This window comes from Seriola aureovittata, chromosome 13 (genome assembly GCF_021018895.1).
Source record: "Seriola aureovittata isolate HTS-2021-v1 ecotype China chromosome 13, ASM2101889v1, whole genome shotgun sequence".
Lineage (NCBI taxonomy): Eukaryota > Metazoa > Chordata > Actinopteri > Carangiformes > Carangidae > Seriola > Seriola aureovittata.
In genome coordinates this window covers 25,897,712-25,921,339 of record NC_079376.1, presented here as the reverse complement: position 1 = coordinate 25,921,339, position 23,628 = coordinate 25,897,712, and the positions used below count along the sequence as shown (strand labels likewise).

Sequence of the window (23,628 nt, the reverse complement as noted above, 5' to 3'; positions counted from 1 at the left end):
TTGCACCTACTGTAAATTCATGACAGTGGCTGACTGACATCTATAGCAGTCACCGTCAGTGTGTGTGTGTGTGTGTGTGTGCGTTTCACACTGTAGTGTGTTGATATAGTGCAGCAGCTCGAGAAGTTGTAGCTCTCCTTTTTTAAGTTCATCTTTTGCACTTTGGTTTTTAGATGTGAATTGTTTTTGCTTTACATGTTGAATTACATGTCACTGCTGTTCGGAGGCTCGTGTGCTGTTTCTGTGGAGCGCTTCATTTCTACCACAGCGTCTCCCAGGGCAGGTGGCTCACTATGTGCTCGCATCTTCTTCCTCTTCCTCCTCAACTTTCTGTAGCTAACACCGCCACATCAGACTTAGTCAAATGTGCAGAATTATTTGCACATTTGCCTCCAATGCGTGTGTCACGGGCTCGACGCGGTAATCCTGACTGCGACCAGCGCGGGGATTTACCTCCAGATGAACTTGAATTAGCTTTGAGCTAAACAGGTTTTCATTTGAAACCGGGTCAGATCTTAAAATAGGCTGTGAATCATAACGGTGGGACGTTTATTCTCAGATATTATGTTTTAAAGATGTGAATAAATCTGTATAGAATTCACGTGAGATCTCAGCTGTAAAATCTTTATCATGTTTTTTTCAGGCGTCATTCTGACAGTCGAAAATTGTGACGTTGTGATTACCTGCGTCGACACAATGTGCACACATACCAAAGTAGACGAGTCACATTTGAAATCAAAGAAATCATGACCAGAACACGAAGGCTCCTCAGTGCAATTAATCCACCGTTTGCATTTTCAAAGCTGACTTTGGATGAAAAGTCACTCATGTCAACATCATGTATGTTTTCAGTATCAAACTGTAGGTGATGCTGCAGGTGTGTGTGTGTGTGTGTATTTGTGCATTCTCTTTGGTGTATGACATCTCTACGTGTGTGTGTGTGTGTGTGAGTGTGTGTGTGTGTGTGTGTGTGTGTGTGTGTGTGTGTGTGTGTGTGTGTGTGTGTGTGTGTGCAGTCTCACCCACAAACATTTGCTCTGGATTTTAGAGCTTGCATGTGTGGTGGAGGAAGCAGCAGTAAAGTCTTTCACACATGCACACACACATGCACCCCCCCCCCCCCCCCCCCCCACACACACACACGCACACACACACATGCACCCCCCTGTTCTGGGGACAGTTTTCAGGTTTTGGTCAGGGAATTTTTGATGCTGGTAAAAACTGTAAAATCATTAAAAAAAAAAAAAAAAAAACTGTAGAAGAGAAGAAAACAAATATTTGAGAAGCAGCTTGCTGCTAATACGCTTTTCCATTTGTGTGTGTGGATATAATGTGACAGTTGTGTGGAGAGCATGAAGGGTGTAGATGGATTAACAGCACATTTACAGTGATAGGCAGAAAACAAAGGAAGCCAAAACTCAAAGACGGCGGCTGCTCGCAGGGAACTTCTCCCTGACGACAGGAATTCAAAGCCGTGCCTCTTTGGCCTCGACTGGAGCCAAACGCTGTATTTCAGCCCTGCAGACACCTGTTGCCTTGGCCTCACTGCAGATACTGTAGATGGTTTGTCAACAGTGTTATTTTTATTGCAGTGTTATTTTTGAGCTGTTCATTTTTAGACATTCCTTGTCTTTTGATTTTTCTGTTCTTCTTCACTGCAATCCTATTAGCACTCATGCCTGACTCACACCAGCCTTATTAGGTAAATCAGGCCAAAGTGACGCTTCTTCCTTTGCATTTGTCATTTGCAAACACACTGTTGACTTAATCGGCGTGCATTAAATATGGGCGAAGAAACCGCACACTTTATTTATTGATGCAGTCTTTGAATATCTCCTGAAACTTGCTCCAGCTGCTGTGGATGTGACGGTGTTTCTGCATTCGAGTGTAAATGTAAGAATTTTTCTGTGGTTTCAGAACATCCTGATGTAGTTGATCAAGGCATCTTCACACACACACACACACACACACGCACACACACACACACACACACACACACACACACACACACACACACACACACACACAGGAAGTCTGCTGTGTATTTGAGGTCTGTCATTTTTTTTATCATGTGTCTATAATGGTTAATTTCTCAGCTGAAGTCAGGTCAGTGGGGGTCAGTGTAAGTGTGCAGTGTATTTGTTCCAGGTCAGATCACCGGCTTTATTCTCTCTCATGTTTATCACTGGAGAAACATGGCTGTTCATTTCAATAGAGTAAGGACAGATGGCTGCAGCCTGCAGGCCACACACACACACACGCACATACACTACATGCATACACGATGCATATGTGTGTGTGTATCCACACGGTACACATGCACATACAAACCTGATACGACACACGGTGCATGCAGTACAACATGCAACGCATGCACACATGCAGACGGAGTGGAGGAGATGGTGTGTGGAGATGTGGGCTGACAGAGACACACTCTACACCTGCTCACACACACACACACACATACTCACACTTGCCATAGAGCGATAGATACTTTATTTATAGCCATAACAACAACAAAAATAAATCATAATAATAGAATAGAAAGCTTTTGGCTGAAATTTACAATTTTTTTTAAAGTTTTTTTGTGATTATGAAGATGAGAATAATTAAGATTCAAACAATAAATGATAAAATATATTGTAAAATATACATTGATTTCAAAGGTTATTATTACTAAGTGAATAATATCAATTATGATTTATTTTAATAGCTGTAGTTTTTATTTATTTGTCATGTTGCCCACCAACCTATTTACATAATATAGTTTTATGTTTAGCAATAACATTTGCGTATGTATATATGCATATGTATTCATATAGTGTATACCTTTATGCGTATTTACATATATATTTTTTTATCTTTTTGTGTTTTGGCTTTTCCTTTTCTTTCCTTTTTCCTGTCTCTTTTTTATTTTTATCTGTGTTATTAATTGTTTTATAATTACGCTAATCCTAATATTGCTATTACCACTACAATAATAATATCTATTAATCTGAACTGTATTAAATACAACAGTGGAGGTCAGAACTCCCTATGGCATCCCCAACTAAATCTGATGGCTCATGAGATCATTCCGTTTTTTCAATTTTTAATTTTATTAAATTAAATTTTATTCTTATTTTTTGTGGTTGTGCTTTTCTTGACTTTGACTTTGTTTCAAGGGGCCAAAGGCAGAAAGGCTGCGGAGCTGTAGACACACAGTGTATATGAGGAGGATATTCAAAAGGTTTCATGCCAGTCAGCAGTGTGTTTAAAAACAGACCTATAACGCAGGTATGTGGCGAGGTGGTTGCTCCATCTGGAGCCTTCGTCTGCATTTGACACCCCAAGTCTGTTTGCATTTCTAATGTGGAGGCCAACCTGCTGCTAATCCATCATCTCATATTAGAGAGAGAGTCAGAGAGGATGATGATGATGATGATTTTTCTTCAGCCTCTTTCAGACCTCCTCACTCCTTCACAGGTGATGATCTAAACCAGTCCCCTCACTTACAGCCTGTTCATAAAAGCATTAATATGTCTGACTCCTCCACTCAGCTGATGAGGACGGCAGGAATAATGACCCAAATAAAAAAAAAATACCAGCATCTCACTCAAATCAACTTAGAGTTTGTTGAACTTTAATGGAACAGCACAGAGTCTGTATCACCAGACATCTGTTTTTGCTAAAGAATTAACGTGGACACATAAATCAGTCGTTCACAAAGTGGTGGTCCGGGACCCCCAAAAGATAAGGTCAGAGGATAAATTGTGCTTCACATGATTATTCTTATTTTTGGAAAATCACGGTTTGGTTTGTCGTCCGCAAGTGTCACAACTAACACAACCGGGTCACAACCGGTACACACTCGCAGGGTGATGTAATGTTTCTAATGTAAATGTAGTTCTCTTCACCTGTTCATAACTCTGTGTCATAGCACACACACAATGTGTGTATGTGTGTATATGTGTAAGACTGAATAAAAATCTCACTAGGGGCAGGAGATGATGAATCAGACAAACGGGGTTGAGGTTGCACATTGTCAGACTATCTCTCCTTGAAAACATTCATGATGTCGCATCCAGTTGTGCAAACGGTGGGAGGAGCTGTGTGAGGGAAAAGAGAGACGAGTGAGTTTGAGGGAAGTTCAGCCCCTTCCTTCGTTCAGACCTCTGAAGGCCTGAAGGTCGTTGGATTGTTTGGGGAAGTGGCACAAATGTTTGTCGGGCGATTCTCCTGTAGGAAACAGCATGACAGCAGAGCCTTCCCACAGTTATCCAGGGAAAAGAACAGGAAACGCAGCCCCTGCAGGGTTTCGCCTATCGATGTCAGTCGCCAATTCAAACCAACTTTGTTTTTCTCTATCTAAGTCTCAGTCCAGGTGTTAACTCATGTCTCTTCTGTTCTTCTCATTGGACAGCAGAGGTTGAGCATCCAGATGGCAGCCTGCTCTCCGACTCCTTACCCCATCACCCGCTCGGCCTGCCCTCCCACACACTTGGCCTACCTCCTGACCCGCTGGTGCCCGGCCTGGCCCACGCCCTGCCGCCCGGCCTCCATGCCGACCACGACCTGCTCACCTGCGGCCAGTGCCAGCTGACCTTCCCGCTGGGTGACATCCTCCTCTTCATCGAGCACAAGAAGAAGCAGTGCCAAACGCCGTTGCTGGCTAATGGCTGCTATGACAAGATGAACGACCGAGGAGGAGGAGGAGGAGGAGGAGGAGGAGGAGGAGGGAGTCCCATGCTGCAGGGCCTTCATCACCACGGCCAGCGGGTGGAGCTGAGGAAGGTGGTGGAGCCGGTGGAGATTGGCATTCAGGTGACACCAGAGGAGGAGGAGGAGGTGGGACGAAGAGGGGAGGGAGGTGAGAGGGGAGGGAGGACGCCCCCCAAAGGAATTTGCCCCAAGCAGGAAAACATGCCGGCAGGTAGGCACAATGAACACACACACACACACACACACTCTGTGAAGGAACAGTTCCACATTGTGGAGAAAACACTTACCTGAAGATGAATATCAGTGTTCAGCACCTGGTTAGCCTAGCTTAGCATAAAGACTGGAAACAGCGGTTATTGTTTGAACAGAACAGAAAAGTTTTTTTTGTTTTGAGGGGATTTTTTTATACATTGGAAAAATTTCTCAACCAACAGCAGTTGTAGCAGATCAGGCTAAAAATAAATGTAAAGGGTGCAACTGTTGTTACGTGTTTCTAGATGAGAGAAGCCTGACACCTTTAACGCAGCATATGAAATATGAGTTGTGGAGAGGAAGCCCTGCCTGTGTTTGTGTCTGTAACAGTCTGAAAATGGCTTCAGCTACTTGCCAAGAAAGTGTATTATTGGAGGTATCACCCCTTCACAAGCCAAACTTCTTCTTCATCTTAACACTTAAAGTCTGACTTCTGAAGATGTTAAAAGTGTGTTTACACTGTGTTTTCACTTTTATCTTGGAGACACCAGTTTTCCAGTGTGGAGAGACCACTTCTTTGCTTTTGCTGTAGTTTTATGCAGTGTTACAGCTCTGTGTTGCTGCCCTCAGCTTTGTTTTGTACAGTGTAGTTTGCCAGATACAGTTTTCTTTAGTCACCAAACCTGGCAACTGGGATGTCCCTCAACTCCCCCTATAACCACAAGTTGTATATTTTATATTTCTTTTTGTTAAACAGCAAAACACAACATATCAATCAGCGAGCTTTAGAGATGAGGGCAGGTTTGTTTTAGCACAGAGTAGAGCTAGCTGTTTCCCCCTGCTTCCAGTCTTTATGCTAAGCTAGGCTAACCACGTCTCATCTCCACTTAATGTACAGACATGACACTGGTATCAATCTTCTCATGTCAGTGTCAGAAAAAGGCAAGAAACATATTTCCCAGAATGCTAAAGTATTCCCTGAAGGATGGAGGGATGGTGAGGTGTTTGAGAACCTTTTTAACATAACACACTCGCACATGAATGGACATTTTCAAGACGCAGCCCGTCCTCTCTGGGAGAGAGAGAGATGTTGGTTCCATTAGAAGGAGAGGACAACAGAGAGAAGGGGAGAGAAGGGAGAGACAGGCACATTACCCACTCAAAGCCCTAAACCCCCTCAAGGACTCGGTTAGTTGAAACAAATTGTGCAAAACATGACAGAGAGACTCACCCCGACTTTCATGGAGAAATCCAGCCTAAGCCATCTGCTTAAAAAGGTGAAAAGCTCATTAAAATTCAAATAAGCAAAGGAGGAAAAAACACTATGAAAGCAGAAGGAGGAGGGAAAAAAACAGAGAAAGGGGGATTAAAAAGAGGCTAGTTTCTCCCCCATTCAGTTTGGTAAAGAGGCATTTTAGCAGGAGAGCAGCTGCAGGAGGAAGAGCAGCAGCAGTTCTCTCAAACCAGTCAAGACGCTCATAAAAGAGCCAGAGGGAAAGAGTCAGGCTGCTTCCTCTCAGCCGTCCTGCCTCCCTACAGGTCACCGCTTGTACCAGACTGCAGTCAGTGTCAGCGGCTCAATGAGAACTTCTCAAAGATCATCCGTCCGGTCCGACGCCACGACATGAGACACACAGCGGTTTACTGTCCGGGACACAGCACATCCTGATGTGTCCATTCATAGATTTAGGTCACATCAAATCCATACCGGCGGGTTCATACAGCCTCGAGTTGCTTTTTAGAAAAGTAGAAAAATCAAAGGCGTGTTTGGAAAATTCTGTTCGCCCTTCTCCTGCTTCAGACAAACGATGTAGATATTCAGCTTCTTTCAACAAGCGCAACACACAGAAGAAAATATAAGATAAAGCTGAAATACAACAAAAACTCAGAACCTGTAGATCCACAGATTCACCTTGATGATGCTTCATACACAAATAAACCCTAATAAACAAGCATTTAGCAGTCAGAGGGAAATTAAATAGATTAAAATCAAAGGTAAAATGTAATTAAAAACTTAATAAAACACAAACAGACAAAGAAATACAAGTTTGTCTTCAGTGTAAACAGCGTAAACTTCAGCCACACCATTTAAATTAAAACACTACATTTTTTTGGGTTGTGTTGGTGAAGGACTCTAAACACAGAAGCAGAACACAGATGTGTCCAGGTGTGTTTCATGTATCTCGAAGAATCACTGGTATTTTAAAATCAGTGCTCTTACACGTCAGAGTATCATGTGAGACGTGTAAGTGTCCTGAGAGAAGACAGCAGCCTTCTGCATGAGAACAGGAACAAACACACTGATTATAAAACAAAGAGTGTGTGGTGAAGGATGTGACGACTTGCTGTACATTAATTAAACCTGGCTTCGAATGCTCTAAAATTCACACCGAAACCTGTTTCCAAGGGGACGATACGAACACATTTGTTTACACATAACTAATAACAATCTGCATTTTGCCTCTGTGAAATAATGAAATCCTTTATTTAAACAGGTCGTCTCATTGAGATCGAGATCTCTTTTTCAACAGAGACCTGTGTACAAAAATAAACATCTACAGTTTATAAATTGACAGAGATGCACAAAGAGGCAATTAAAATGGACACACACAGATAATTCACATACATTATACATTTTCACATGTAATTGTAGATACATAAGTACAGTCTTTTAAACTGTTCCAGTGAAATAAGAGAATGTAACTTCATATTTTTTGGAGCTCCTTCCATCTGTACGAGTTGTGTGAACAAGAGCTACAGTTAAAACGTCCCGTGACCTGACGTAAGTTTAAATGTAACCAGAGAGTACAGATATGTAGGTAGTTTTTGCAGCAGAGCCTTATAAACAAAAAGCACACAGTGTTCTGTTTATTAAGGAGGGCCATCCCACCTTTTCATATAGGATGCAATGACGAGTCAAGAGGCTTCAGTGTGGTGAGAGAAACATGCACGGTTGGTCTTTCAGACGAGAAACGTGATTTGTTTCTGCACAAAAATCCAATTTTTACCTTTAGTTTGCTTGATAGGTGTTTAAACAAACTATAACCGATGCTTTTCTGTAACTCAGGAAGCTCAGTGTGTTCTCAGTCACTGGCTGGAGACACCTGCGGTTTGCTCTGTTTATAGCGACGTTTCTAAAGTTTGTGTAAAAACCTCGCTGACACAAGTCGATCCATCAGCAGCACTGAACTAAACTTAGCAGAGCAGGACTTGGCCTGGAGCCATGGCAGGAAGTGCTCTCGCAGGTAACGCTCCTGCAGCGGGACACAGCTCCTCTGGATGTGTCAGTCTGCGGTTTGGCTTGCACTGTAAAACACTGTGTTTGGGCCTGAACTTCATCAATATTTTACCAGGCTGTTCCACAGCTGTGGACAGCGCAGCCACCTGAACCTCTGAGAGCGACGCCACTTTAGCTGTGTAGCTACGCCGCGGCTTTACATCCAGCACGTAGCCGGGCCGGAGGAGGGTGCGAGCCGCAGAGCGTCTGCAGAGCTACGCTCAGGCGTGCGCACTAATTGATTGGCGTTGGTCACGTTATTAAGTCGGCATTATTCATATTTATGTGCATAAGTATATTTTCCCTCCTGTGTTTAAACGCTCGCAATATATCTAACTGTAATCCTCCTGTGAAATCAGCTCCACATGTGCAGCGTTGGAAGGCTTCAAATTGTAATTGCACAATATTTCTTCATAACAGAACACGCAATAATTTTCACATTAAAAGCAAAAACATATTAGCAGCTCAATTGGACGTGCACTGCGGCAACTGTAAACTATATTGCTGCAATAACATTTTATGTTTCAAAATTACCCTCGGTATTTCACAATTTCCACATGAAATATGTCCAAGTAGGAACCTTATTAACACGAGGAGAGGACAGAGGGGTTTATTAATGGAGCTGGAGTTTAATTTGGAGAGAACACGCTCAGCTCCACTCATAATCACCGGGGGATTGAAATATGGCAGGTGGAATTTTCTCTTTGTAACTCAGACCGAGCTTTTTCCTCCTGTAGATTTTTACACCTTTCATTACCTGGTGAAAGGGAAAAGAAAGGGGCGAGAGACGTAGGGGAGGAAGCAGGAGAGCGAGGGGAAAAGTGATCAGGGAGTTTGAATGTCAGCTCAGAACACGACTGACGACAACGCTTCGTAATTGGCTCCCAGCAGGTCAAACTACTCCTTTATTCTCAAGCTTTTTCACTTCCATTTCTTCTCCATGTTAAATGGAACACACACAAACACACACACACACACACACACACACACACACTTACATGTGAATCAAGACAAGTTTTTTTGTCCTCCTAAATTAGAAGTGTGTTTTTTCTTTGCTCTGTGTCGCAGCCGTTTCTCTGAAATGAAAATCAAGCAGCACTGAGCTTCTCTCAGTTAAACCGGATTCAGTGCTGATGAACAGCTCCGGTGGTTTTTCTCACAGAAACACACTCATTAGTCTCTTCTCTCTCACGGGTCACACACACCATCTTGTGTTGTTGTTGTGACCGCTCTGTGTCAACCTCGCTCGCTGACAGGCCGCAGACAGGAAGGTGCGTCTCAGTTTTCCCTTTAGCTGTTGTTTTTTAATGTGTGAACTTTATTTCTTAATATTGTGTAAAGCAGCAGATCCCAACCTTTTCCATCTCATGGCCCACATTTATATCTATATAAATATATAGATATATATATCTATTTATATATATCTATTTTTTATCAGATTACATATTTTCACCAAAATTGTGGGTTGTGGCCCACAGTGTAAAGTGATGCAGCTGACCTACAGTCGTAAGAGAAGTAAAATCACCTGGTTGCTGCGGAATATAAAATAATTCAGGTCACATGAAAATGTCAGTTTCACTGCTTCTTCATGTCATGCCGTACACTAACATGTTTCACACTGCAGAAAGCAGAAGAAGGTTTTCACCAGATCATGAATGATTAATGTTTGTTAAACCAGGACTTTTTTGATTTTACTGATATTTCCAGTCATAGAAGTGATTTTGACACGAAGCTCCAGCAGCACTCAGCTCTCCCTCTCCTCCTCCACTTTTAATCTTGTCTCCTGGACATTAATGACAGCCATCAGTGTCATGGGTGGGTAACACTGTGTGTGTGTGTGTGTGTGTGTGTGTGTGTGTGTGTGTGTAAAGCAGCACAACCACAACCACAGCTTTCCACTCTGTAGCAGGGTCCTGCTGAAGTGCTGCACCTTGTCATTGGGTGTGGGGATTAGAAGTGCCCCCCCCCCCCCCCCCCCCCCCCCCCCCCAGACTCCCAGGTGACTGTCAGGTTAGCTATACACTCCACAGGAGAGGGGGGGTGGTCCTGACAGACTGGATTAGAGAAAAGAGAGGGAAACATGTCATTTTTAAATGTAACACACACACACACACACCCTCACAGGATACACATATCAGTGAGCGGCATTTAACACCACCTGACACAGTACTGTGCAGCCCTTAAAGCCTCGTCAAGCACGGTTTAATTCAGACATTTAACTAAGTCCAGTTGGAGAGGAGAGGAACATACACACACACACACACTCTCTCTCACGCGCACACACACACACTCACACACACATTAAAGAAGTTTTGACAAACTCAAATATGATGACACCTTTTTAATCTGACAGTCAGAGGCTGAGTGTGTGTGTGTGTGTGTGTGTGTGTGTGTGTGTGTGTGTGTGTGTGTGTCATCTGTCTAGCTTTACCTCTGCTTTCACACCCACCTTTTCTGTCTTTTCCTTCCCATTTGACCTTTTTGACTAAACCTCAATAGCAGGGCCAGTGCTGACTTACTGACTGACTGTTTGACTGACTGAATGTTTGACTGACTGGCTGACTGATGAAGTTCCTAGCATTGGTTGCCCGGCCGAGTGTTGGAGGTCCCTGATTGGCCGTTTCAAAATGAATAGGCGTGAGCAGTTTGTGTTGGCGAGGTGGCGTTAACGGGCTGCAGCCGTTTTCAACCAGGTCCTCAGTTTGACACTTTGACCAGACACACATCAGGTTTACAGTGATTCCTGTTATTGTTTGTTGCAGTTCAGTCTCTCAGTCTGTCTTTCACACACAGATCGTTACACACTGAGATGACACACACACACACACACACACACACACATTTCAAGCAGTGTGCAGAGTTTGACACAAGGAATAACACACACAATTATAAAAAATCATTTTCAACAGTGTATGTCTGAATCTTAATGTAAACATTATTCACATGGAGACACACACACACACGCACACACACACACACACACACACACACACACACACACACATACAAATCTTTAATAAATAATGACGGAGCACAGTGGTGTGTCCTTAAAATATTTACCATATGCTTATTTATCTTCCAAATGAAGGCGCACAAACTTAACAAAAGAGCAGCGTCTGTCTGTGTGTGTGTGTGTGAGTGTGTGTTTGATAAAACAGCCTGTACTTTAGAGGCATTACGGCGCCCGCTGCTCTTGTTTTTTTGCGTTGTTTCAATAAAGCTGGGAGGCCTCTCGGATGGAGCGCCGGCCTTTTTGAAGTGGTAATTACTCTGGTGTGTATCGCTGCTCGCTCCCTCTCCCTCTGTCTCTCGCTACTTGCTCGCCCTTCTGTATCCTGTGTGCTTTTGGCTAGTTTTGGTGTGTGTGTGTGTGTGTGTGCGTGTGTGTGTGTGTGTGTGGCTGCGTTCACACAGTACAGTCCTGATGCATTTTTAATAGGCCTGATAGGATGTGGACACACACACACACACACACACACACACACACACACACACATGAATATGTGAGGAAAGAACACTTGAACACTGTTGGACAAGTTAGTTGAAAAATGTCATTAATTACTTATTACTGAGTGAAGAAGTAATTACATTATTTCACTAATTGCTCCTCTCATTACTGTATTTGTTCGGCGACTCTAACGTCACAGGTTGTGTTTGCTTGTGATCAAACCTCAGTATTTTTAGGTACCGACTAAAATGTGGCTGACACACTGAGCATCCAAAACCTTGTGTCCTCATCATTGGCTGATTTTTTAAAAAAAATCAGAATTCAGCCAGAGTGTGTTTTTCAGACCAAACTTTTCAGAACCTCCTCTGTGAAACAAAACAAACATGTATATTTTAAAGCAAAATGTTTGGTGTCCTTATAGGTATGGCTTTGCCTCTAACTGGACTGAATGTGTAGAAATAGTGAAGCAGACTCTCAGCAGAGAGCAGCTCACTCTCACAGAGGTCCAGGTGACAGTGTTCCTGGTCCTGTGGTGGGAGCTGTCTGCTGGTTTTGAAGACATATTGTCTTTTGAACGTCAGACCTGCTGTGTGTGTGTGTGTGTGTGTGTGTGTGTGTGTGTGTCTGTGTGTGTGTGTGTGTGTGTTTGTGTGTGTGTGTGTGTGTGTGAGAAAGAGAGCCTCATTTTCCTCTCCCTCATCCACTTATTCTAAATGCTCTCTCTACCTTTCCTCTGTAAATCCAGCGTCCTGGACACAAACCAGACACCGAGAGCAAAAACAAGGGAGACATGAAGGCTGGAAAAAGACGGAGAGCAAGGTAGAGAGACATGCACAGACACAGGGAGAGAGAGAGAGTTTTCGCCATTAATAGAGCATAAAAAGGCAAAGCAGCATCTCATGTGCTTCTTAGCATTTTCAAAATCCCTTTTTGCGATTTTCGCCTCATCGCCTCTCTGCCGCGTTAATCACTTTGCATGCACTCATTTAAATATTAAAATTTTTTTAATCATCAAAGCCAGTGAGCATCATGCATATTCATATCATCTCACCCCCCCCCCCCCCCCCTCCACACACACACACACCCCCACCTCCTCCATCCCTCCATCCCCTGGATCTCAGGTTCATTACTCTGCCGTGTAGCCATTAGCCACTTCCCTAATCACACAGTTTAAACATGCAGACTTGCAGCCTGTGTATGTGCATACACACACACACACACACATACACACACAAACAGCTAGCCACTAGCGCTAACCAGTGCTAATCCGCTAACTAGACTAAAACACACAGGCATCCCTCCAGTCTAAACTGAGCGAGCAGACTTGTCATCCATCCTGGCTGCTAGATGGCTGGAGCCGGGAGTATTTGTCAAGAGGCTCGACGAAACCCTCATTTGCATAATGACTTTGTAGTTCTGCATTAATAAAATTTGCATATGAAGCCATGTTAATTACTCCTGATCAGCCTTTTTTGCATTCATGCATGGTAATTTTCGACGACTTGCGAAAATTGATGTCCTGGCGTCAGGGATGAGATTGTGGAAGAGGCTGTGTGTGTGTTTCTGTGTGTGTGTGTGTGTGTGTGTGAGGATGAAGACAGGGTGGAGATGATGAAGACGGGGGGACTGGTGAGGGGGGGGGTTGGGGCCAGATTGGTGTGGTTTGTTTTTTAGGCAGCATCTCTCTTTCTATGTCTGTACATAACTTTTATGAAATCCCCTTTAATTGTTGACACACACATGCAAGCACACACACACACACACACACACACACACACACACTTGCATGTGCTCACTGAGGCTGGCTGGCAGCCACTGGTGAAGCTTTTGTTTACCCTCAGTTCTTCATTTCAAACAGCAGAGACTTGATTTTTCTCTCAGATTCTGCGGCGGATTCGCAGAATTTTAAAGATGATAATTTGGTTCTAATTTTGGTTCTAATGAGAATATTATTACCCTGTTCCCTGTTTCCTTCTTTGTGTGTGGTTGTGTGTGTGTCTATCTGGAATATGCTTAAGTAGATTTCTCTGACACTTCTGATACAGCACCCCTCTAAACAGAACCACATGTGAGTAGGTTTAGTGCTGTATGATTCACACTGTATTTATTGCACTAGAGGTACAACACCCTCAGAGGACGTCTACTTTGCTGTTTGGCTTTTAATAGCTTTGGAAAATCAGCCTTTCTTTGATGAAAATGGCACCTAAGTAAGTGAAGGTTGATTTTAGAAGCTTTCCATTTATTTAAAGCTTTTCCCTCAAGGACGAGCTCATTTGAATTCCCCACCGGGCTGATCAGGTTTTAACAAACCTCCTGCTAAACCCAGACAGTTTCTCCGTGGTCCCTCCAGAGTTCAGCCATTTATTTGTGGAATTTCTTTGGCCTCTTGCTTGTGGTTTTGGCACGGGCCTTTGAACGTATGTGTCATGTGTGTTTTTCTTAGATGTGCAAAAAAATCAAGTGAAACGGAGAGCCCTGGTGAAAAGGAGAGAAAATGTGTGTTTTTCTTGGTGGTCTCTGATTCATTTCAACGCAACGACAGAATTAAAGCCAGAAGCTATTAGCAGCATGGAGAGTCCGGGGCGTCGGCCAACGCGCCGACATTTCCAACAGGATGGACATGAATCACAGGCAGCCATGGAGAAAGGTTTAAAGTGGTAATACTAAAGATTCCTCTGTTCTGTTTCTCTTCCTCTGCGTTTTTAGTGGTGAGAGCTTGTGAGAGGTTTCTGTTCTGCTCTGCACATCCCACTGATCACCTGTCAGTCACACTGGAGGCTGTTCGCTGCACACTCAGATTAATCATCAAACTCCATTCTCTTCATTTTAACATCATTTAAAACTCCACATAGTCTAAATGTAGATGTCCATGTGTAGTTTGATTATAAAGCAGGTCTAGGTTCTATATTAATACTGTGAAAGTATCAAAGCCTCAGTCCACAGAGAAATGCACACAGCCTGGGTTCAGAAACTGAGCCTTAAAACCAGCCGTCAGGACTTCTGGAACTTTGTGATGTCACAACGAAGCTGTCACAGTTCTCAGCCACGCCGCAACTAAAGTCACATACATTGATATTTCACCCATATTTAGCTGTGTGGTCGCATGAAAGTATGTCATCATAACACATATTCATGATCTGTTGCCTAAAGCGTAAAGGTCTGCACTGAACATGGAAGAATGTTCATTAAAGCAGCAAAAAACAAATATAAAAATAACACTATCAGATTGTTGTTATGGACACATGGAATGAACCATGTGACACAGGCCGACTTGAGCAGGTGTAGATTTGACTGCTGCTAATGTCAGGGTGACTCAGAACCTGGAAGTTCACGTCTTAATGTTTTCACAGATCACTGTGCGCTCACCTCACATTCCGCACATTAAAACTCGAGATGTGCTGACTGTTATTTTTATAAATCTACTGATCATATATTAAAAACATGTCATCAGTTAAATGAAAAAAATTATAGAAAAAAAAAAAGTTCAGTCAGAGTTTTGTAAATCAGTCTAATAGAAGTGAGCAGGGATGACATGTCATCAACACCATCACTTAGTGTGTCATCACTTGGCTTTTGTGACTGTGCGATCAGATCAGGTGATAAAGCACAAGATGTAGTTTGCTTCCGATTGTGTGTGTGAGTGGGGAGCTGTTGTCAGGCAGGTAGTATGTGAAAGTGAATAGAAGAGGAGGCTGATTGAGGAGCTTTGTGGAGGTGACAATGGCTGGATGCAACGCTATACTTCCCTCTGCATTCACCTGGACTCACTGCTGATGGGATTTTAGGACGAGCCCCTGCAGGGAGGGCTGCACCCCGCACTCATCACTCTTCCGTTGTGCACTGTGTAGGCTGTATTGTGTGTGTGTGTGTGTGTGTGTGTGTGGTTCCAGAGAAACAGTACCCGCTGCTTCCTCCAGTGTGCTGTGTGAGTGTGCATATGTGTTTTGTGTGTGTGCACCTTTAACTTTTTGTCAGTTTGGAACATATGCATGTCTCTCTCACTGTAAGTGTGTGTGTTTGTGTGTGTATGTGTGTGTGTGGGTGTTTGTAACAATGTAGTGTTTTTTCAGTCAACAGTGGGTTCATGTTTGAGCTCCAGGTTTGTACTTAGATCAGGGAGGTGGGTGTCACATCCTGGCGTGTCTAGAAAATACCCCATCTGCACTTAAATGAATCATTCACAATATTTACGTGTAAATCAGTTTATGTTTTCTTGCTTCCCTTCTATAAGCAACACAAGTCAACCCGTATGAAAGCTTTGTATATTTAAGATATGAGATGAAACTGATTTTTGTCAAGAATCGTATATTTGTATGTATATGTGTATATGTATATCTATATATATACATATATGTATATGTATATATATATATATATATATATATAGTACACATACTTTGACTGCTCTGCGGTGTGAGACAGTCTGGGTTTTCAGACCTGTCTTATTACAGACAGGTATAATATTACATACCAGGCTTATGTGTAATTATAAACAAGCATACTTGTTGTAATTAACAGATAGATGTGAATCCAACAGCACACACAAACAGTTTTGTTAAAATAATTTAAAGTCCAGGTAAACTTGCCTCAGCTGGACGTACATCAGAGCAGCAACTACTGAGCAAACTCAGTGTTTAATGGACCTTGAATAAAGATTTTTTTTTTCAAACTACTATTTCCAAGTAAAAGACTGAACTTTGAGACTGAAATGATCAATATGTCTATGGAGGGAAATAGCACAATGGTTCGTCATCCCGGGGGTCGGGACCCCCATAGGAGGGTTTTCAGATCATTAACAGAAGAGGAAAGTGTAAAAACATTTTTCTTCTACACAAAGTTTTGCTTATTTTAGTTATAAATCACTGAGTAATTTTATTTCTCCAGTAGCCTGAAAGGTATTCAGATTAACCAAAGACAAAAATTTACATACAGGAGACCGTGCACATACACATAAGATCTGCAGCCATGTAATGTAAAGAATTAGGAGAAGAAGAATACAACTCAACAAACACAATCTATTAATTGTCAGCCGTGGCCCCTGGTGCCTGGAAGGTGTCCCCTCAAAGAACAGGAAGTTGCAATAAAGACCTGGTAGTTTGGCTGATATACAGCAGATCCAGAGTCAAATGAAAATGTGCTGCAGCAACAAACATCTAGCACCAAAAATAAAACAAAAAAGTGAATCTCGAAGAATACCACTTCAGCAGGTTTTTGCATTTGTATTCATGCAAAGGTGAACTTGGCTACACACTGCGTCCCGTATGAATTAGGGCGCAAAGAGTTATCGTTTTCCACATAAAGACATCAAACTCCCTGTGTGTAACTCCATGCTCAGTAGAAGTGTGGTATCTTCCTACCACAGCAGGGGAATAAACTTGACAGTCTGGCCTGGGATTGGCCATAAAAAATGTTTGGCACGCAGGTCACTGCCAGCTTTCTCTCCAGCAGCTCTTTGGTCTTCTTCTGCCTTTTTTACTGCCTGAAAATATCTCCTGCCTTCCAGCTCTGTTATAACACCCCGCCATTGCAGAATTCTCTGAATTAACTCCTGAGTTTTGCTCGGACTGAGACCAAGTCACAGGGATTTTCTGAGGCAGATTTCTCCCCATTGAGTCTCAGAGACGACGCTGTGCTTTGTCTTGTCTCCTCCTGCCAGAACAGTCTGCTCTGTCTCACCGGCTTTGAGGATCTGAATCTGCAGCCATTTCTCGTGTCGTCTATCAACCTGACATTGGTGGCTTTCACTGCAGCTCTGCATACACGATTTGATTTGAAGTCAGAGATGGAAGCAGGAGAAGGGAGGGTGGGGGGGGGGGGTGGTGGAGGGGTGGGGTGGGGTTGGGAGGCTTGTATCTTGTATATGCTACAAAACACAGACAGCACCTTGGAAATAGGTAATACATACGCTAAGACCTGCCAGCCAAGCTGACATGTTGATGCTTCAAAACCTCTTTGGACAACAGTGAGAGAGAGACGTAGCTCTCGACTAAAAATAACTTGGCAATATTGTGGCTGCACAATAGCAGGCAGCAGCAGCTCCAGCCCGGCCGCACGGACAGGATGGGATTACCACAGTATTTTGCAGCGTTGGGGGGACTCATGACTGCCCCTCTCCTCTACAATGGGCTGTTGGCGTTTAGCACCGGCCAAATCACCACTTAACAAAAGCTAATTTCTCACTTGGTTAAACTGGGAAGGATTAGGGGCCCTGTGTCGGTGCAATCCATGTTTGGTGAAGAGTGAGGGATGGGGGGGATGTTAGGAAAGGATTTAAGCCTCAATTACAAGGGACTGAGGGCTTTTGTGTGTCCGTGGCAAAGGTGGGAGACTGAGGTTTAGTAACTTTGCTGGAGATGTTTGCCGCCTCGTCGTCCACGTGCGCGGAGGTGTGTGTATGTATGTGTACGCAGCCGAGGGTGGCATAGCCTGACAAATACATGTTGATCCCATTGTTTAGGAGGGTTTAAGCCTCCCTAGTTTCACATACTAACACTACTCAGGCTACACATGAGGAAGGAGGACTTGCAATCAAAGCTTATGATACAACAGCAATTTAAACCCTTCCTGTTTGTGTCATGTCGAAATGGCAGAAGGGTTGGTATTACATTGTCTGGCTACTGCAGCTCCCTGAGAGAAAGACCCTTTATTCACCTCAAATCCCTCTGGACGACTCTGGTGGCACTTGAAAACCCCACAAACTTCTTAAGACGTCAGTTTGAAACCCCTTCAAAAAACACCTTTCCTTTCTTTTGCGGTTCCTCGAACGTTTCACCCAGGAGTTATCCTCCTCTCATTTCATTCTTTGGCCATCAGGTGAAAGAGGTGAAACGTTCCTGCCCTCTAAAATGCTCTGAAGACACGTAATCTGGACGAGTCCATTTCAAGGCCTTTCCCACCACCTTTGGCACTAAACTAAAACTAAAGTCTGAGCACACAATACAAGACTTTGCTGCCCCTTGAAATCCTGTTGCATCCCCCAGCACCACCCCTCCGAAACGCTTAGCCACCAACTTTTACTGGCACTCCGCCTTCACGCAGTGTTTAGCAGATGTTGCTGCTGGTACCATCTATTTATTTATTGTGAGGGACATTCCTGGTGGCGGTGCAGTAAAAGCAGAGCAGCGGTCTGTCTCCATTTTTCACCCAGAACCAGATTTTTAACTAGTTTCAGCATCTCTCATCTCCTCGAGACTTTCTGGGGAAGAGGGGGTGGGTGGGGGGTAGGGAGGGGGAGGGGGAAGGGTGGGGGGGGGGGGTGGTGGTGGTGGGAGATTTCCCCACCCTGAACAACAAACCCTTTCGTTTGAATCAGAGCTTCGCCTCACCCCTGCTGACACCCCTGAATTATTCACTTAGAGGAAAAGATAAACAAAGCTCGCTAGCTACAGTTGTTCTATTGATTTCTCTGGGCAACATCACAGATAACAAAAAGAGGGCCAGAGGAGAGGTGCTGGGCTGCTGCCGTCGCTCCTTTTTCATCTGTAAATAAATCAATAACATGCGTAGTTTTTCTCCTGAGAAAGCAGCCCATGTCCCGTTCCCCAGAAAAGTAAATAATGCATTTAAATTTTGTTATTGTTATTTAGGTAGTTAGAGCATTTGTCTATGGATCGGGAGCCTTCCCATGTGGAAACAGTCTTTTCTACCTGTTGGTTTGGCTAAAATTGCCCATCAATGGTGGAATTTGCTGCTTGGAGCGAAGCAGGGGGGTTGACCGAGTAAACAATGCTGGGTGAGGGCCAACAACTGGAGGTACAACCCCTCTGATTAGAAACAGGCACATCCTCTCTCTTCCTTCTCCTTTTTGCTTCATGCACTGAGAAAGCTGGGGTGAAAGATTTGAAATAAAAGCTGCTCACAGGATGTTGGATTACAGTGATTGTTAATTTCACAAACACTTTCTCCCATCTTCTGTGATTAAGAATGCGTGTGTGATGTATGTCAAAAATAGTGCCTGCACACGTTTTTGCATGTGCATGACACACAGCAAAATTTTTGGCCCATTTGGTGACATTCCTGGCCAGACACAAGATCCCTTAACTGCCCCTTTGGCACCACTTGAAGGCTTGCAGATAAAAGGGACCTGGGAGGAAATTGCAGGTTGGCAGGAGCAGTGTTTTCTCTCTCCCTGTCTAAGGCTGCTTAATCACCAGAGGGCTCCTGCATTGTTTTTGCCTCCCTTGGCCCCATGGCATGTTATTATGTCATCAAGATGCTTAGGTACACTGTAGCACTATACGACCGCCCACACAGGCATTAACACCCACCCACCCGAGGACCCGAGACTTTTCCTTCCTCTGCCCAGCTGTGATTGGTCAGTGGATACAGTGCGACCGGGCGCCAGCGAGTGCTCGGCCCTCGGCAGACCTCCTGTCATGGCTGCCAGCACGGCACCGCCATCTGCCTGGCTATGGTGAGAAGTCTCACTAGCAAGGGAAATCAGATCAGTGCACCCCGGGTAGCTTGATGTGAGCTTGACTACCGCAGCTAGACAATGCATCCGCACACACAGAGGCACTGAGACGAGCAGAGCGGATCCAGCAGCGGATGTCTTGACCTAAATGGTCAGTTCTTGAGTCTAATGAGCAGCAGAGGAGGCTGGAAACTCAGCTCTGACCAACACTGCCACTAACCACACTACTGTTAGTGTGTGTGTGTGTGTGTGACATATAAGTGAAGAGACAGAAAGGCTGATCTAGCATGCTGCAAGGAAACATATTTAGAGCACCTAGCCTCCTGTAAGCAGTTCACAGAGGCTGCGGGTTTTTTCTTCGCTGTCACACACTCCAAACCAAAGAGCCTGTGGCACTAAACTTATTTGTTCCATTCAATCTGAAAGATAATTTAGGTAAATTAGACAGATAATAGATTTAAAGTGATTTGGATTTGTACCCAAACACCTGAATCACATCACTGCTAATAAGAGCCAAGACAGTGCTGATTCCACTGTGTAGGTACAGGAACTGAAACTGGGTCTAGGTTCCTTAAGTTCTCATAGTGAAAAATGAGAGCTGACCCCACAGGCCAGTCAGACTTAATTTCTCTGAAACCGAAATACTTTTTTTGTTAACTTGGTCCTTCGAGATGAGTTAAAAGCATTCTTTCCTATGCTCACTTATCATCTGTCTTTCCACACTCTCGGTTCACGTCTTTGTAGTGTTTGGCTGCTGTGTGACCGCTGACATATGACTATGAGGCGCTCTCTCTCCTTCCAGGCCTCATGTCCTCACATGACAAAGAGGTCTTTCCAGTTTTTTCTACTTCGTCTTCATCTCCTGGTTGTGTTTTGCAGCCTTCACCTTTTCTTTTCGCTCACTGCGCTGCCTTCAGACTCACAGAGGAGCTGTGCCGGTGTGATGCAGTGCGTCATAGACAGCTGCACGCTCTGGCTTGTCTTAGAACGTCATGTCGTTGCATTGGTCCATGTCGCATCATGTCACAGCGTGTCACCGTGCGGCATGTGGCTGCATGCTGCTGTGTGTTACAGTGTGCGCACCTATCCCACTATATAAGCTGTAATATATACTGCACGTGTTGTTTGGTTTGTGTGTTAAATCAGTCAGTAGAAGATACTGTTGTACCGACTGTGTGATTTTCTGACTACTGACTATATGACATGCAACTGTTGTTTAAATTAATAATAAAACCAGAGCCTTTCTCTTTTAAGAGATGAAGCAGCCTTGTTAGATTGTTCTTCAGTACGCACTTGCACGCGCATGTGTGTGTGATGGTATGAGACTCAGCAAATGAAAACAGATTGGAGTGGTTATGGGAGCAGGCCTGCTTCCAGTTACTGTGGAGACAGTGGGAGAAGCTCCTTTCCTTTCTTTTCCTTTCCTCTCATATCGTCTCTAGAATATTCCATCACCAATCATGACTGAGGATCGACTAAATACAGAACTTACACCCAACAAAAATAGAGACCTGAGGAATTGTGGGTAAGGTTTGTGGGTCATTTCAGTAACAGAGGTTATAGTGACAGAGCAGCCGGCCAGTGTTAATGTGTTAATGGTAACATGCAGCTGTTAACTTCTCTCCACATAATTTGAGCTATTCTCCAGAACTGATGTGATGACAGGGGGCTGGGTAATTAGCTAGACTGACTGGATTAGACTGACAGTAAACCAGTCAGTCTGTCTGACTGACTGTATATAAAGGTGAACGTGTGAAGACATCTGGTTATTAAATAACCATAGACTGCCTCCTCCTCCTTCTATTCCTTCTATTCCTCTTTCTCTCTTAAAATAATGAAGAGAACACGTTGATGACTGAATTTATCTCTTTGGTCAGAAGTCATGAAAAGTTCAGGCTCCAGACTTTAAAGAAATGCGTAAGAATATCTTGTGATACTCTGAGGTCATTTCCTGTGTATTGTTTCTGTGATTAAGCTTCTGTACAAACATACAAACACACACGTGTTTCTTTTCAAAGACTGTTGTCAGCTAAATCCAGTGTAGTTATTGGTTCAAAATAAACGGAGGAATTCAATTTGAAATGCTTGCAATGTTCAAAGCACATTGAACATACAGTATACAGTTCCATGATCCAAGTGGGCACACTCCATTTGTTGATGAAGATCATGTGATCAAAAGCCCCAGAACAGCTACTAAATGGACTTTGCAGGAAGCACAATTAAATTAATTGACAAAATGTAAAAAGAATTGAAAATAACTGGAACATTTTACAGAATTTGGTGAATAGTCAAAAAACCTTTTAGGGGTTCAGACTCAGCCCTGTGGTTCATCCTGCTTTAGAACCACCATCCCCTTCATACACTGGACTTCTGGGATCACCACAATAAGAGACAATTAACCACAATGAACCTCCTGTACCTGCTGTAGTAGTGCACACACAGTCATTAACACCAACATTATGAAATGATAGAAATGAAAGAAATAAGACCCCAGATATAATTAGCTGGAATTGTCCTTTAAATGAAGTATTACGTATGTAAAGCAGTGCAGCTGAGTCAGTGTATGAATACTGTGTAAATGAGCTTCAGTGTGATTCCACTTCACTGTGTGATAAGACGGCAGTGAAGTAGATCCTCTGTCCCCGCCTGCAGGTATATATCTCTGCACTGACTCTGCTGTCTCCGCAGCTCACCGCTCATCCAGGCCTTATAAGGGCCTACAAGACAGACCTGTCCCCTCATCCCTCCCTCCATCCCTCCATCCATGCCCTCCTCTAACCTCCATCTGGTCTGGATCTGCTCTTGTCCTCGACCTGCCCCCCCCGCTCCTACTTCTCGCTGCCATTTCTGTATAAACAAGTGGAGTCTGACCATAACACTCAGACCCCAGGCTACACTCCTTCATTTTCAACCCTCCTCCCTGCTTCACCTCTTTTTCCACCTCAGTAAACCGTCTCTTTCTGCCTCCGTCTCTACAGGTGAAGTTAGTCCACTCAAATATGACTTCTTTATTCTGTCGTTTTACAAGGGGGGCTGCTAAAGGTTACGTTTACAAAAAGAGATCTCTGCTTCACTCTGAGGGTTGAAAAGGTGAAGCTGATCAGAGGGAGTAATGTTGAATTCTTAAAGCTGGGCTTACACTCAACTCTGTGGCTCACTGGTGGAGTGAGAGAGATGCAGAACTAGCACAGAGAGAGAGAGAGAGAGAAAGAGAGAGACATCTTTTCTTCTTGAAGCAGCTCTCAGGCCCCTTTTTAATATGTCTTCTTTAGACAGGAGGGGCACTACTACATCATAGTCTGGGATGGGGCTGTAGAGTGTGTGTGTGTGTGTGTGTGTGTGTGTGGTGTTCCACGAGACTCCCAGTTGGCAGTGTACATTTTGGATGAGCTTCATATAAAGGGAGGAAGGAGGGAGAGGATTTGGACGGGACAGGCGACAGAGAGTGGGGGGATCCAAAAATGTGTTGGACCGCTGTCCCGGTCAAATCAGGCTCATGGCAGAGTGTCTGTATTGTGGCTACAGAGACCTAGCCAACTCTTCACCTGACAAGATGTCAATGACTAAACCTCAGAGTCTCCGCAGAGGAGCCGTGCT

General features: G+C 43.8%; 1 protein-coding gene across 2 annotated transcripts in view; it reads left to right on the top strand.

Moving 5' to 3' along the window:
• bcl11ba (BCL11 transcription factor B a) overlaps positions 1-23,628 on the top strand; it is a 45,386-nt gene that overhangs the window by 5,117 nt on the left and 16,641 nt on the right. Inside the window, exon 2 of one of the 2 annotated variants that reach the window (XM_056393932.1) lies at positions 4,406-4,912. In XM_056393932.1, coding sequence (XP_056249907.1) covers positions 4,406-4,912 — 507 coding nt within the window. Of the gene's footprint in view, positions 1-4,402; positions 4,913-23,628 lie in introns of both variants that reach the window. The other variant, XM_056393931.1, reaches the window with a different exon arrangement.